Source organism: Caretta caretta, chromosome 6 (genome assembly GCF_965140235.1).
Source record: "Caretta caretta isolate rCarCar2 chromosome 6, rCarCar1.hap1, whole genome shotgun sequence".
Lineage (NCBI taxonomy): Eukaryota > Metazoa > Chordata > Testudines > Cheloniidae > Caretta > Caretta caretta.
Window position 1 is genome coordinate 7,681,172 of NC_134211.1, and position 13,701 is coordinate 7,694,872.

Genomic DNA, 13,701 nt, shown 5'->3' on the forward strand with positions numbered 1-13,701 from the left:
CAGCCCCAGCTCCTACCCCTTCAGCAAAAGGAGCAACCTCCTTGGTTGGAAAAAATAGGCAATTACCTAGTCACTGAAGCCAGGGCTTCCCATGATGTCGCTGGGTTTTCATACAGGCTCCAGTAAATGCCAAAAAGCTTAATTAGCACAGTAAGCAAGCTTAACCCCAAATGGACATGTCAAGCCACAGAGCTCCCCTTGCCCAAAGAGGGTGGAAAGATTGTACTCCTTGTAAAGGAAAGTACTCCTTTACTCTCAACCCTTCTTTAGCTAAGAAATAATCCCTTCACACTGATTTTCTCACAGCAGAGTCACAAGTCATTGTTTTCTGTTTGGATGAGTGAACAGGAGTGTTTGTGGGGGGGGGCACGATTAACCTGAACTGTATTGTATTTGCACCGTGTATGTATCTTATCGAACACCTGGAATGACCAGCTGTGAACATCTGTCTCTGTGGACTAAGCCCTTCCCTGAGAGGGTACTGATGTCCATTAAGAAACTGATCTGCATTTATCTTCACTTACTTCATTACAGAGAAGGGGCAGGTCTTCCGCACCATTCATCTGCCCACATCTCTGAAGCAGCCTGATCTCTGTTCAGAGGTGATGGAAAAGGAAAATCACTCGGAGGTGACTGAGTTCATTCTCTCAGGACTGACAGATCGTCCAGAGCTGCAGGTCCCCCTGTTTGTGGTGTTCCTACTGATTTATGGTATCACCCTGGTGGGGAATGGGGGGATGATCTTGATAATCACGACTGACTCCCAACTGCACACCCCCATGTACTTTTTCCTCAGGAATTTGTCTTTCTGTGACCTCTGCATTTCCTTGATAATTTCCCCTAAGATGCTGCTGAATTTCTTAGCCGAGAGGAAAAGCATTTCTTACACTTCCTGCGCTGTGCAAATGTCTCTCTCTATCGTTTTCGCAGATGTTGAGTGCCTCTTGTTGGCTGTGATGGCATATGACCGTTATGTGGCCATCTGTAACCCACTGCTCTATACGGTCATCATGTCCAGGCAGCTTTGTAACCAGCTTGTGGTTGGGGTGTACTCTGTGGGGATTGTGGATTCAATGATATACACGTGTTGTACATTTCGGCTGTCATTCTGCAGCTCCAACATCATCAATCATTTCTTCTGTGACATCCCCCCGCTGCTGGCGCTCTCCTGTTCTGACACCCACATCAATGAGATTATGATGTTTGCTTTCACGTTGTGCTTTACAGTGAGCATCTTTGTGACCATCCTCCTCTCCTATGTCTATATCACCTCCACTATCCTGCAGATCCGCTCCGCCGAGGGCTGGCGCAAAGCCTTCTCCACCTGCACTTTCCACTTGACCTCTGTGGTCCTGTTTTATGGCACCCAACTCTTCATGTATTTACGTCCCACCTCCAGCTTTTCAATGAACACGGACAAAATAGTCTTAGTGTTTTACACATTGGTGATCCCCATGTTGAACCCCCTCATCTACAGCCTGAGGAATACGGAGGTGAAGGACTCCGTGAGGAGAGCAATGAATAAACTGCTAACCAATTCTTGAATCTCTTTAACTCAGTCCTGGTTTAGTGATGGGGAGTGGAAACAGGTAAATTCAATTCCCATCCCATTACAATGTAATTTCGCAGAACCTGTGGGCATATTGTTCATTATTATATTGTTATTATTATTAATTTGTTTGTATTCCAACAAGGCCTCTAGGCCCCAACTAAAATCAGGGCTTTGTTAGGCTATTACCCCATCAAAATTCCAGGAGGCATCTGTTGCAGATGTGTGAATATTTGTGACGGGCTTCTGTAGAATTGTTCATTGTTCCGTAGAATTGTTCATTTTATTAATATAACTTCAAAAATAAAGTTTTATGAATGCAACTACATTCATTCATAAAACCAGATACCCCAATAACTGGCTAATTGAGTTTCACTTTCAATCCAATTGCTGCTTATATCGCTGAAACTTACACTGTTTCAACATTGTAACGTCTTCTAACTGTTTGCCATTCCTTACACTTGTCCATATTGTAACACAAACTCCATTTTAACTTGTCCCAAACTCCATTTTAAAATGCTCACTCTCTTTTGTAAAAGTTTGTTGCAACCTTCATTTTTGCAAAACCCTGCTGTAATCTTATTAGTGTAGTTTAGATGTGTGAATGATGGATATATGTATGGATGATGGAATCAACCTCCAGCCCCAGCCTGTCCTGATGAAATAAAGTGTAAACGCCAATGGCTGAAGATGCAGACAACAGCCCTGACAAAGCAAGAAGAGTCCACCCTCAAAAGAAAAGAACAAAAGTACAATTGAAGAAACATCAAAGCCAGTTCCTAGGCTGAAAGTCATGTCTGCAACTGACGGGTGATCAATCACACCGAACCCAGAGGCAGCGTGACAGAACAAGACCTATAGACTCTGGATTCAAACTAAAGCCTACAAAAAGGATGGGTGAGATGGATCACTTTGGAGGGTAACATTCTGCTGCCAACATGGAAGGGCATTGGTGCATGCCCAACAGTGCCCCAGTTCTTCCTTGTGCCTGGCTTTCCTGGCCAGTTAGCCGTCACAAGCTACAAACCCAGGCCACGAAATCAAGTTACATTCAGGACTGGTAACTAACTAGCAGCTGCAGAACATTTGATGTGTGTGTGTAAATATATATACATAGGTATTAGATATTATTTATTGGTCAGAAATCAAATTGTGTTATAATAAAAATGGCATCTTGTCTTGTCCCCTGAAAGGATCCGGGATAGTTTTCTGCTTTGTAGTGGGTTTGGTTCTGATATGCAGTTGCAAGTATGAAGTGTGTGGTTTCCATGGCTGAACCAAAGGGAGTTTTGTATCTTCCACCCTCCTGATATTCTGCAGCCCTTTATGTCCTCTGTGGGGTTCTTGTGTAGATTTTCGCCAGGATTGGTTCTGCACGTAAGTCCTATGGACTCTGAAGAATAGGGATTCTGGGAACTGTACAGCTCGGGTTACGGAGAGTGAGAAATGGCTAGAGCTAGGCCAATAGTTGATTTTTGAGTTCATGGGTGGTTACAAAAAATTGAAAAACAAATTCACTTCAACCTGAACCAAATCTGAAAATTCCTCAAATGTTTGGCAAATTGAAAACATTGACAGAAATGTCCTGTGGGGTGGAAGGAACTATTTAGCATGACCAGAAATGGAACATTTCCTTTCCTTCCTGGATACTTTTTGATGTAAATACAAAGACAATGTAGGGCCACACTGACAAAATGAATGGGAATGGAAGAGACGGTAAAGGTGCTGCTTCCCCTGTAGACTTTAAATGAGTGATTAGATCACTCCTGTGGGAAGTGGGAGATCCCGGTCCATCCCCCCTCTGTCTGATGGGGAGAAACAATTTGAAAGTGGGTCTCCCACATTTCTGGACAGGATCCTGGTGACTGCGCTATGTTCTGTCCTGCATCGTTCTCAGGACTGGTCTACGCTACGTGTGTAAATTGATCTAAGTTATGCTGCTTCAAGTTGACTAATTTAGTCTGACTTACAGCGGTGTCCACACCTTGCTATGTCAACCGGAGAGTTGTGTAACTGAAGTAGTGTAACACTAATCATCTGACAATGTTAGATCGGCCCTGAGGAAGATCTATGATGGAACATAGTATTGGGGGGGGGGGTGGAGTACAGACTTCAACAGGTGAGCGCTCTCCTATTGACTTAGCATGTCTTCCCCAGACCTGCTCAATCAATACCATTTCATCTATTGCAGTAGTCCCGATTGAGCCAGTTGTGTAGATATGGCCTCTGTCTCTCCTGTTGAAACTATTGCATTGTGGATAAAACACAGGAAGAATCACAGGGCCAGAAAGAGAGAATGACTCTACAGACAAGTAGTTTGGGGCACCGATGTGCTCAACTTCATGTCTCTGTTCCAATGTTTTTTTTAATTAGTTTTCCACCTTAGAACAACTTTGAAAGGAGAGATTGAGAGCAACCCAGACTGGAATAGTACATCACTCAGGGGCTGGGATGCTTTTTGGAAATACAGGAAAACCAAGTGTATATTTTTGCCCAGCACTGGACAGAAGGGGGAATTGAACCTGGATCTCCCACCTCACAGGTGAACAGCCTAACTATTGAGCTAAAAATTACAAAGAGAGGGAGCATCACCACCTCCTACCAGTGGCTGCTTTGCGACCGGCACCTAAATCCTCCTCCCCCACAAACATTGTTTTGGGACAAGGCTATTAGGAGACTTTCTAACACATTTGTGAATAGTTTCAGGTCAACCCCAACAGCATTGTTTTTCACAATAAATTATTCATAAATCTAATAGTGAAAAGCGCAAGGTCATGCATTTAGGGATTAATAACAAGAATTTTTGTTATAAACTGGGGACGCATCACTTGGAAGAAACAGAAAAGGAGAAGGACCTTGTAGCATTGGTTCAACGCAGAATGACTATGAGCCCACAAGGTGATATGGCTGTGAAAAAAGCTAATGCGGTCTTGGGATGCATCAGGCGAGGTATTTCCAGTGGAGATACGGAGGTGTTTGTGCCGTTATCCAAGGTACTGGTGAGACCTCCTCTGGAGTATTGTGTGCAGTTCTGGTCTCCCATGTTTAAGAAAGATGAATTCAAACTGGAACAGGTACAGAGAAATGCTACTAAGATGATCCGAGGAATGGAAAACCTGTCTTATGAAAGAAGACTCAAGGAGCTTGGCTTGTTTAGCCAAACCAAAAGAAGGCTGAGGGGAGATATGATTACTCTCTGTAAATATATCAGAGGGATAAATACCACAGAGGGAGAAGAACTCTTTAAGCTCACTACCAATGTGGACACAAGAACAAATAGATAAAAACTAGCATCAGGAAGTTTAGACTTGAAATTAGACGGACGTTTCTAACCATCAGAGGAGTGAAGTTCTGGAATAGCCTTTGAGGGGAAGCAGTGGGTGCAAAAGACATATCTGGCTTTAAGACTAAGCTTGATAAGTTTATGGAAGGGATGATATGGTAGGCTAGCCTAATTTTGGCAATTAATTGATCTTCAACTCTTAGCGGTAAATATGCCCAATGGCCTGTGATGGGATGTTAGATTGGGTGAGATCTGAGTTAGTACAAAGAATTCTTTCCTGGGTGCCTGGCTGATGAGTCTTGCCCACTTGCTCAGGGTTTACCTGATCACCATATTTGGGGTCGGGAAGGAATTTTCCTCCAGGGCAGATTGTCAGAGGCCCTGGGGGGTTTTCACCTTCCTCTGAATCGTGGGGCCTGGGTCACTTGCTGGAGGATTCTCTTCACCTCGAAGACTTTCAACCGTGATTTGAGGATTTCAATAGCTCAGACAGAGGTTAGAGGTTTGTTACAGGAGCGGGTGGGTGAGATTCTTTGGCCTGTGTTGTACAGGAGGTGAGACTAGACATTGATAATGGTCCTTTCTGACCTGAAAGTCTATGATTCTATGATTAGTCCGGAAAAAAATCACCCATTTCTAGATACTTTCATGTCCCAACACTGGGAATTTCCTTTAAGAGACTCTTGGAGAAGTGACCAGCACATGAAGTGGAATACAGTCATCTCAGTTACAGCGCAGGCAGGATGCTGTGGTCAAGCTTATGTGGGAGGAAACTGACATGCTCCTCTGCATGGTGGATCTAATGCGGGAAAGGCAGCAAGACCACAGACTGCTGCTGCAGCCTCTGAATAACAGCCCTCCCTCCTCCCCAAGTTCCATAGCCTCCTCACCCAGATGCCCAAGAACACGAGGGGAGGGGGAGGCTACAGGGACCCACTCAGTCAACCCCAGAGGATTGCACAAGCAGCAGAAAAATGGCATATCCTAAATGTTGATTTGGTTTCTGTACTTGTCCTTCCCTCCTCCTCCACCCCCCTAACCCAATACCTCTCTCCCCTATCTAGCTTCTGATTTCTCTCAATGTTTTGTTCAACAAATAATGAAGAAAGGTTTTTAAACAATTGTGACTATATTTCCTTTCATATATATAGAGGGGGTGGGTAACTTTAAGAGAAACAGACACAATTCTCACACCGTACCCTGGCCAGACATGAAACTGGCTTTCAAAGCTTCTCTGATGTGCAGCACACCCTGCTGAGCTCTTCTAATCGCCCTGGTGTCTGGCTGTGCAAAACTGGCCACCAGGCGAGTTGCCTCAACCTCCCACCCTGCCATAAATGTCTCCCACTTACTCTCATAGATATTGTGGAGCACACCACAAGCAGCAATTACAATTGGAATATTGGGGGTGCTGATATCTAACCGAGTCAGTAAACTGTACCAGCATGCTTTCAAATGTCAAAACGCACATTCTGCCACCATTCTGCACTTGCTCAGTCTGTAGTTGAACAGCTCCTGACTACTGTCCAGGCTGCCTGTGTATGGCTTCATGAGCCATGGCATTAAGGGGTAGGCTGGGTCCCCGAGGATAACTATGGGCATTTCAACATCCCCAACAGTAATTTTTTGGTCTGGGAAGTAAGTTACTTCCTGCAGCTGTTCAAACAGACCAGAGTTCCTGAAGATGCAAGTGTCGTGCACCTTTCCCGGTCATCCCACGTTGATGTCATTGATGCTTGCAGCACCATGGAAAAGTACCACTTTAGGTTTATGTACTGGCCGCCCCAGTGTTCCGGGGCCAAGATAGGGATATGAGGTCTGTCTATCACCCCACTGCAGTTAGGGAACCCCAGCGCATTAAAGCCATCCACAATGGTCTGCACATTTCCCAAAGTCACTACCCTTGATAGCAGCTGGTCAATGATTGTGTTGGCTACTTGCAGCACAGCAGGCCCCACAGTGGATTCCCCCACTCCAAACTCATTCCCGACTGACCGGTAGCAGTCAGGCATTGCAAGCTTCCACAGGGCTATGGCCACTCCCTTCTCAACTGTGAGGGCTGCTCTCATTTTGGTGTCATTGCACTCAGGGCAGGGGACAGCAAGTCACAAAGTTCCATGAAAGTGGCCCTATGCATATGAAATTTTCTCAGCCACTGGGAATCATCCCATACCTGCAACACTATGTGTTCCCACCAGTCTGTAGTTTTTTCCCGGGCCCAGAATCGACGTTCCACAGCATGAACCTGGCCCAAAACCACCATGATCTCCCAATCACCACATGCCGTGCTGTCTGTGTCCATGTCCTCGTCCTCATCAATATAGTAATCACGCTGCCATCGCTTCCTCACTCGGTTTTGCAGGTACTGCACATACTGCTGGATAATGCGCGAGGTATTTACAATGGTCAAAACTGCAGCGGAGATCTGATCGGGCTCCATGGCTATGGCGCCTGCATGGATAATCCTGAAAAAAGGGCGCGAAACGTAGTAGAGCAGAATGGCAGCAGAAGCTGTGCTGTTCAGTTCACGGTAGCCAAAGAACGGAGGAAAATGGTTGTCTTCTGTATCTTTCACGGATGTGGGAGCCCAGGACAGACAACATGGAGAAGCTCGGAAGCATGGCAATAGCTGGAGAGCAGAGTTGGCGGTGGAAGCTGTGTTGCTCGGTTCACGATAGTAGAGCAGAGTTGGCAGCAGAAGCGTTTGATGAGGAAGAGAAAGAGTAGATACTAAAGATTACATAGGAAAATGAGAGATGGATTCATAGTAGCAAGAGAGCAGCGGTGCACTGACTGCTGAAAGTAGAATGGCATCTGTATGCCAAGAAGGCGTGAAACAATTGTCTGCCGTAGCTTTCTGAGACACACACCCAGAAACACCCGCGAGAATGTTTTTGCCCCATCATGACCTGGGAGCTTAACCCAGTATTCCAATGGGTGGCGGGGACTGTGGGAACTGTGGGATAGCTACCCACAGTGCACCGCTCTGACATTCTATGCTAGCCTTGGTACTGTGGACTCAATCCACTGAATTCACGCTCTTTGGCGGGGACACAGAAGACCGAATGTATAAAATAGCTTCAGAAAATTCGAATAGAATAATTTTGAAATAATTTCATACTGTAGACATACTCTTAGTTAACAGAGACTTTCCCAGTGCCCAGTGTTCAGCCTTTCTGGTCAGTCTGCAACTTCAGCAGTTCTAGCTTCTTCTGGTCTTCACTCTTACTTATTTTTCTTAATTTTCCATCCCTATTTCTCTTACCTGAAAGAAGCAAACAAAAAATAACAAACCAGTAACCACTTTGTCTGTTCTTCACCCACCACACCCAAAACTCACTTAAAATCACTACCAATGTCTCAAAGCAATCAGCTGTGCACAGATCCTGCTCCACAAAAGCTTACATACTCTTGTGGGTGGAAACCCCTTCCCCCAGAAGAGAGATGGGGTGCAATGTCACACTCTGTTTCACAGACTATAAATTATAGGAAACAAATAAAATAAACAGAAGAATCGGGAGGGAGCTGACATGTTGAGAGATACTTTGGAGCAGCATCTGTAGAGATGCTGCAGAGATCTTCTGTGTTAACCACCAGTTTGGGGAGTATCCTCCTTTTTGCAGCCTGCCCTGACCTTGGCATTTTTACTGACGACTGACCCAGGTACTTCCGAGTCACAGGAGGCAGAGAAGCCAGGAGGAGGAGTGATGAGCATGACTTCCAGATGAAGAAGGGGCACAGTGTTTCCTGGGCACAGATCTGGAGTGACAAACTTCAGAGTTTCTGAACAGAAAGAAGCGGGTACTACTTAGGAGAAGGGGGCACTAACATGCCCTGGAGCACTGATAATACCATCCAAGCCCGCACACCTGTGCGGTGTAATTTCCGCTACCATAGTGAAGAAGGGAAGAGTCATCACTGGGCCAACCAGGGATCCCCTGGGTGGGAGGTGATGACCACAGTGTCCTTGTGCATCTGCAGCCGTGCATCAGTGCATGGGCCCATCCCTGTGGTAGCCTCATGCTTTCATGCCAATCGAACACTCCTGCCTCTCGGAGAAGTGGATTAACTACATCGATGGAAAAAACCCTTCCATCAATGTGGGACGCATCTACACTACGGCGCTGCTGCACATCATAGCTGTGTCAATGTAAAGGCCTTAATATAGACATTCCCTGACTCAGTGTGGGATATTTCCCCCTTCCTATTAAAGCTATTTTTCTATCCTTTTCCTGCCACTCTTCTCCCTCCCTTGATAAAGCTCTTTCCTTCTTTCGATAGGTAAATATGTTCAGAAAAGTTAAAATTTCTCTTCTCAGAATAATTCCTTCCTTTCCCTCCCATGAACAGCGTAATCCTTTCATTAACCGAGTTATTGCCTCTCGGAGACATGGATTAACTACATTGAAGGAAAAACCCTTCCATCAATGTGGAAAGCATCTACACTATGGCTCTCCTGCACACCATATGTAAGCCAAGTAATGGCTTTAGTATAGACATTCTCTGAATCGATGGGGGAGTTTCCCCTGTCCTATCAAAGCTATTTTTCTCTCCTCTTCCAGTTACTCTTCTCCATCCCTTGGTAAAGCTCTTTCCTTCTTCTGTTAAGTAAATATGTTCAGAAACATTGAATTTTTCTCCTCTAAGGATAATTCCTTCCTTTCCCTCCCATGGATGGCTCACTGTCATTTCAATTAAAGGCTGAAATGCTCTGAAACTGACTTGTTTGCCTATCACTTCCTTGTACCTCTTTGTTTTTCCTCCCTTCGCTTAAAATGAGTTGAGTACATGCTCAGAACCCTAAAATCAGCCTAAGAGTCGAATCTTTCCCTGTTTGCTAGCCACACCAACATTATCCTTCATACTTCTGGAACTGCTTCCTTGCATGGCAGAGGTTAAATTTGGCTTTGATGACTTTGATATTTACTCCCTGGAGCATCTTTGCTCCCAGGACAACAGGTATGCACAGCAAAGGCAATTAATGTTGTTGTTGTATCTTTCCCTGTGGAAATGGAAAACAAAGAGCCAGAGCATCAGCTGGCCTGGATCGCTGTCTCTCCCATGAGGTCTTTTTAATATGATACAAAACTGAGTTAAACGTATTCCACTTTATTTGTTGGTCACCTCTCCAAATGTCTCTTTAAGTAATTTCTCAGCACTGGGACACAAAGGTGTCTATAAATGGGTGAATTTCTTCTGGACTAATCATTTATTGTCAAAAACAATACCTTTTGGATTGACCTGAAACTATTCACAAATGTGTTACAAATACTCCTAATAGCTTTGTCCCAAAACAATGTGTGTGAGCGGGGGTAGGATTTAGGTATTGGTCGCAACGCAGCCACTGTAGGAAGCGGTGGTGGTCCTTCCCAATGTAATTTTTAGCCCAATAGTTGGGGTGGTCACCTGTGAGGTGGGAGATTCAGGTTCCTTTTCCCCTTCTGTCCAGTCCTGGGCAAGCTTTGTGTGACATTGCACTCTATATGCTTCATGAAAATATGCTCATGAATGTGACGTAACTGATATATGCTTTATGCTAAGTATCCCATGTAACATATCATTATAAAGGTTATAATCTATTAAGTGTGTTTATCCTGTTTGTTCACATGGATTATTTTTATATCTGGAATTAGGAGAATAAGGTATAAATTTGTATTACTGAAGTAGACATTTTAAGTGGAGGCCATTAAAGGTGCTTCAGAATCAATGAACTGTGAATGTCTTTGTTTACCTGCAAGCCTTCCTGTGTACCTGTGGGCCAACCCAAGAAGAATGGAGACTGGGGTCTTACAGTGACATGTGACCATGTCACATGATACTGAAATCCATCTTGAAGCTTGTACTTTTCCAGAGGGGGGTGGGATTCCAAAAAAGGATTCCCGCCTTAGGGAAGTTCTATTCAAGTGTGGAAGGCAAACAATGAGTATCTTCAGCTGGCTTCCCCACCCGAGGGAGATACCTGCAAGCACCTGGAAACAAAAGGACTGTACCTACAGGAATGGGTGAGAACAGGCTGGACCCAAGTCAGAAAAGGCATCTGACCTGAGAATGATTTTACCTCAAGTAACAACTGGGATAAAAAGTTAACATTTGTAACTGTTTTTTGAGTGTATTAAGCTTATCCTTGCATGTTTTGTTTTATTTTGCTTTGTGACTTATTTTGTTTTCTCTGTTATTTCTTAAAACCACTTAAATCTACCGTTTATACTTAATAAATCACTTTTGTTTATTTATAAACTCAGTGCAAGTATTTGTTACCTGGGGGCAAACAGCTGTACATATCTCTCTTACAGTGATATAGAGGGCAAACATTTATCATTTTACCCTGTCTAACCTTTATACAGAGTAAAATGGATTTTTTGGGGGTTTAGATCCCATTGGGAGCTGGGTGTCAGTGTGCTGGAGCCAGCTATCCTGCTGAACTGGTTTCAGTCTAGATCTGCAGTTTTGGGGGTGTGGCCCAGACCCTCAGTCTGTGTTGCACCAGGCTAGCATGTCTGCTCAAAAACTCAGGGTTCTGGGGGACCAGGCTGTAAGGGAAAATGGGCTCATAGGTAATTTCAGCACATGAGGTGACAGTCCCAATGAGGGTCTCTGTGACCGAATCTGTCACACTCTGGACTTGGGTTTCCTTCATTTCCAGAAAGCATCCCAGCCCCTGAGCTCTTGGTGCTATTCCAGTCTGGGCTGCTCTCGCCTTTCAAAGTTGTTCAGCTGTGGATAACTAATTAAATAACCCTTGGAAAAGAGACTTGAAATTGAGCATCTCACACTCTAGGTGGATGCCCCTAGCACCAGCTTATAAAATCATTCTCTCTTTCTGGCCCTGTGAGTCTCCCTGTGTTCTGTCCACTGATTTCAGCTGTGGTCTGCGGACCTTGTTGGAATATAAACAAATTAAGAATATTAACAATACAATAATGAACAATACTTCCATGGGCTCTGCAAAATTACATTACAATTGTCTGTGAATTGAATTCACCTGTTTCCACTCCCCATCACTAAACCAGTACACAGTTAAACAGATTCAAGATTTGGTGAGGAGTTTGTTCATTGCTTTCCTCAGGGAATCCTTCACCTCCTTGTTTCTCAGGCTGTAGATGAGGGGGTTCAACATGGGGATCACCAGCATGTAAAACACTGAGGCCACTTTGTCTGTGTCCATTGAATAGCTGGAGGTGGGACATAAATACATGAAGAGGAGGGTGCCAAAATACAAGGCCACAGAGGTCAAGTGGAAAGTGCAGGTGGAGAAAGCTTTGTGTCGACCCTCAGCGGAGCGGATCTTCAGGATGGTGGAGATGATATAGACAAAGGAGAGGAGGACAGTCAGAAAGCTGATCACTTGAATGCAGCATGTAAAAGCAAAGACCAAAATCTCATTGATGCGGGTATCAGAACAGGAGAGCACCAACAATGGTGGGATGTCACAGAAGAAATGATTGATGATGTTGGAGCTGCAGAATGACAGCCGAAATGTACAACACGTGTGTATCATTGAATTCACCACCCCCAGAGCGTACACCCCAGCCACTAGCTGATTACAAAGCTGCCTGGACATAGTGACAGCATAGAGCAGTGGGTTACAGATGGCCACATAACGGTCATACGCCATCACAGCCAGCAAGAGGCACTCAGCATCTGCAAAAAGGATAGAGAGATACAGTTGCACAGCGCAGGCAGTGTAAGAAATGTTTTTACTCTCGGCTAAGAAATTCAACAGCATCTTAGGGGAAATTATCAAGGAAAGGCAGAGGTCACAGAAAGAGAAATTCCTGAGGAAAATGTACATGGGGGTATGGAGTCGGGGATCAATTGTTATTAACAAGATCATCCCCCCATTCCCCAGCAGTGTGACACCATAAATCAGTAGGAAAACCACAAAGAGGGGGACCTGCAGCTCCGGACGATCTGTCAATCCTGAGAGAATGAACTCAGTCACATCCGAGTGATTTCCCTCTTCCATCTCCTCTGAACAGAGATCTGGCAGCTACAGAGATGTGGTTAGGTGGATGGTGAGAAAAACCTGTCCCTTCTCTGTAATGAGGTAAGTGAAGATAAATGGAGAACAGTTTCTTAATGGACATCAGTACCCGCTCAGGGAAGGGCTTCGTCCATAGAGCCAGGTGTTCACAGAGGGTCATTCCAGGTGTTCGATAAAATGCACATGCTGTGCATATACAATGACACGCAGGTTAATCATGCCCCCCACACAAATAATCCTGTTCACTCATCGGAAAAGAAAACAGTGACCTGTGACTCTGCTGTTGGAGAATCAGTCTGAAGAGATTATTCCTTAGCTAAAGAAGGGGTGAGAGTAAAAGAATGTCAATCTTTCCACCCTCTTTGGGCAAGGGGAGCTCTGTGGCTTAGCATGTCAATTTGGGTTAAAGTTGCCTACTGTGCTAGTTAATCTTTTTGGTATTTACTTTAGCCTGTATGAAAACCTAGAGTTATCATGGGAAGCCCTGGCTTCAGTGACTAGGTAATTGCCTATTTTTTCCAACCAAGGAGGTTCCTCCTTTAGTTGGAGGGGTCGGAGTTAGGGCTGAGGCATTCGGTGCTGGAGGTCTGGAATTCAATACCTGCTGAACCCCATGGTGTCTGCGTGTTTGTGTCTGTGACTCTAATTCCGGACAATAGCACGAACCTGCTGAGAAGAGAGAGAGAGATGTGGTGGAATTTCCCCATTGATAGAAACTGTCAATTTGGAGCATTCGGGAAGTTTTACACTGAGATGTGTGATCTATGGGACATGATTCTTGAAGCAACTGGGAATACCTGAGCTCAGAGAGCCAAAACACATAATTAATGAATTCAGTAAACCAAAGCCATCCTCGGTGTAATTGGTGCCCTGGGGATTAATTTG

The 13,701-nt window shown here is 44.7% G+C and overlaps 2 protein-coding genes across 2 annotated transcripts; one reads left to right on the forward strand and one right to left on the reverse strand.

The window, feature by feature from the left end:
* The first annotated feature begins 605 nt into the window (after positions 1-605).
* LOC142072307 (olfactory receptor 5AR1-like) lies at positions 606-1,544 on the forward strand. The gene has a single exon (XM_075129000.1). The coding sequence runs from the start codon at positions 606-608 to the stop codon at positions 1,542-1,544; it is 939 nt and encodes a 312-aa protein (XP_074985101.1).
* Positions 1,545-11,859: 10,315 nt separating this feature from the next.
* Positions 11,860-12,798, reverse strand: LOC142072308 (olfactory receptor-like protein COR4). Its single transcript, XM_075129001.1, has one exon. It carries the CDS (start codon positions 12,796-12,798, stop codon positions 11,860-11,862), a length of 939 nt encoding a protein of 312 aa, XP_074985102.1.
* Positions 12,799-13,701: the final 903 nt, after the last annotated feature.